The following is a 779-nucleotide window of genomic DNA, read 5'->3' on the forward strand; positions in this document are numbered from 1 at the left end:
TAATGTCATTTTACCTGCTTTCCTGTTTCAGGAATTTTGGCCGCGTGCTTTGCCCAGAATAAACACACACACACACACACATATATATATATTATAATGTCATTTTACCTGCTTTCCTGTTTCAGGAATTTGGCCGCGTGCTTTGCCCAGAATCTGGTGGCGCAAGCGGATGGTGACCGAAAGAAGAGCAGACGGTCACTAATAAATCTACGGAAGAAAAGGGGCATATCGGCCGAGGCCGGGGCCGCTCATTTGGAGCAGATATCTATTATAAATAAGGTGTGAGGTATAGTGTTTGAGATAAAACTCATACAAATAGACTTAATTACAACTATAAAAAATTTGAGTATAATTTCTTATATATGCCAAGCACTTTCAATTCACACTACTAAAGGTCGTCGCTAAGATGATTGAAATGCCGAACTTCGGTGAACTTGATGGGAAAACCGCAGACTACATAGACTGGCGGATGAATACTGGAAATGAACGGTTTCTGGAAGAGGATTTGGTATGTTAAAATATCTCGGCCTGATTTGATGCTGATTCGTTTGTATATAGTGAGGGATCGGGAAAATCATCATTGACTTCAACTAAACCCCCTACAACTCAGAAATTCTTTGAAGGAACGTGCAGGGGATTATCTATGGAACGGGAGGCGCCGAATAGACTGCGCAAACACTTGACACGGGTGTCAACCTGCGCAACGAGCATTGTAAGTTGTGCGTATGAATTATGCTTTAGTGTGTCCCTGCACTATATATCAGCCTACAACTCTTTCG

General features: G+C 42.0%; 1 protein-coding gene across 1 annotated transcript; it reads left to right on the forward strand.

Moving 5' to 3' along the window:
- Nucleotides 1–96: 96 nt before the first annotated feature.
- On the forward strand, nucleotides 97–508 carry SARC_17746 (hypothetical protein; the record flags this gene model as incomplete). Its single annotated transcript, XM_014288164.1, has 2 exons — nucleotides 97–279; nucleotides 395–508. Coding segments are annotated over 2 exons (297 nt in total), but the record flags the coding sequence as incomplete, so codon positions are not given.
- Between the last annotated feature and the right edge of the window lie 271 nt (nucleotides 509–779).

Source organism: Sphaeroforma arctica, assembly GCF_001186125.1.
Source record: "Sphaeroforma arctica JP610 unplaced genomic scaffold supercont1.11936, whole genome shotgun sequence".
In the NCBI taxonomy this organism is placed as follows: domain Eukaryota; class Ichthyosporea; order Ichthyophonida; genus Sphaeroforma; species Sphaeroforma arctica.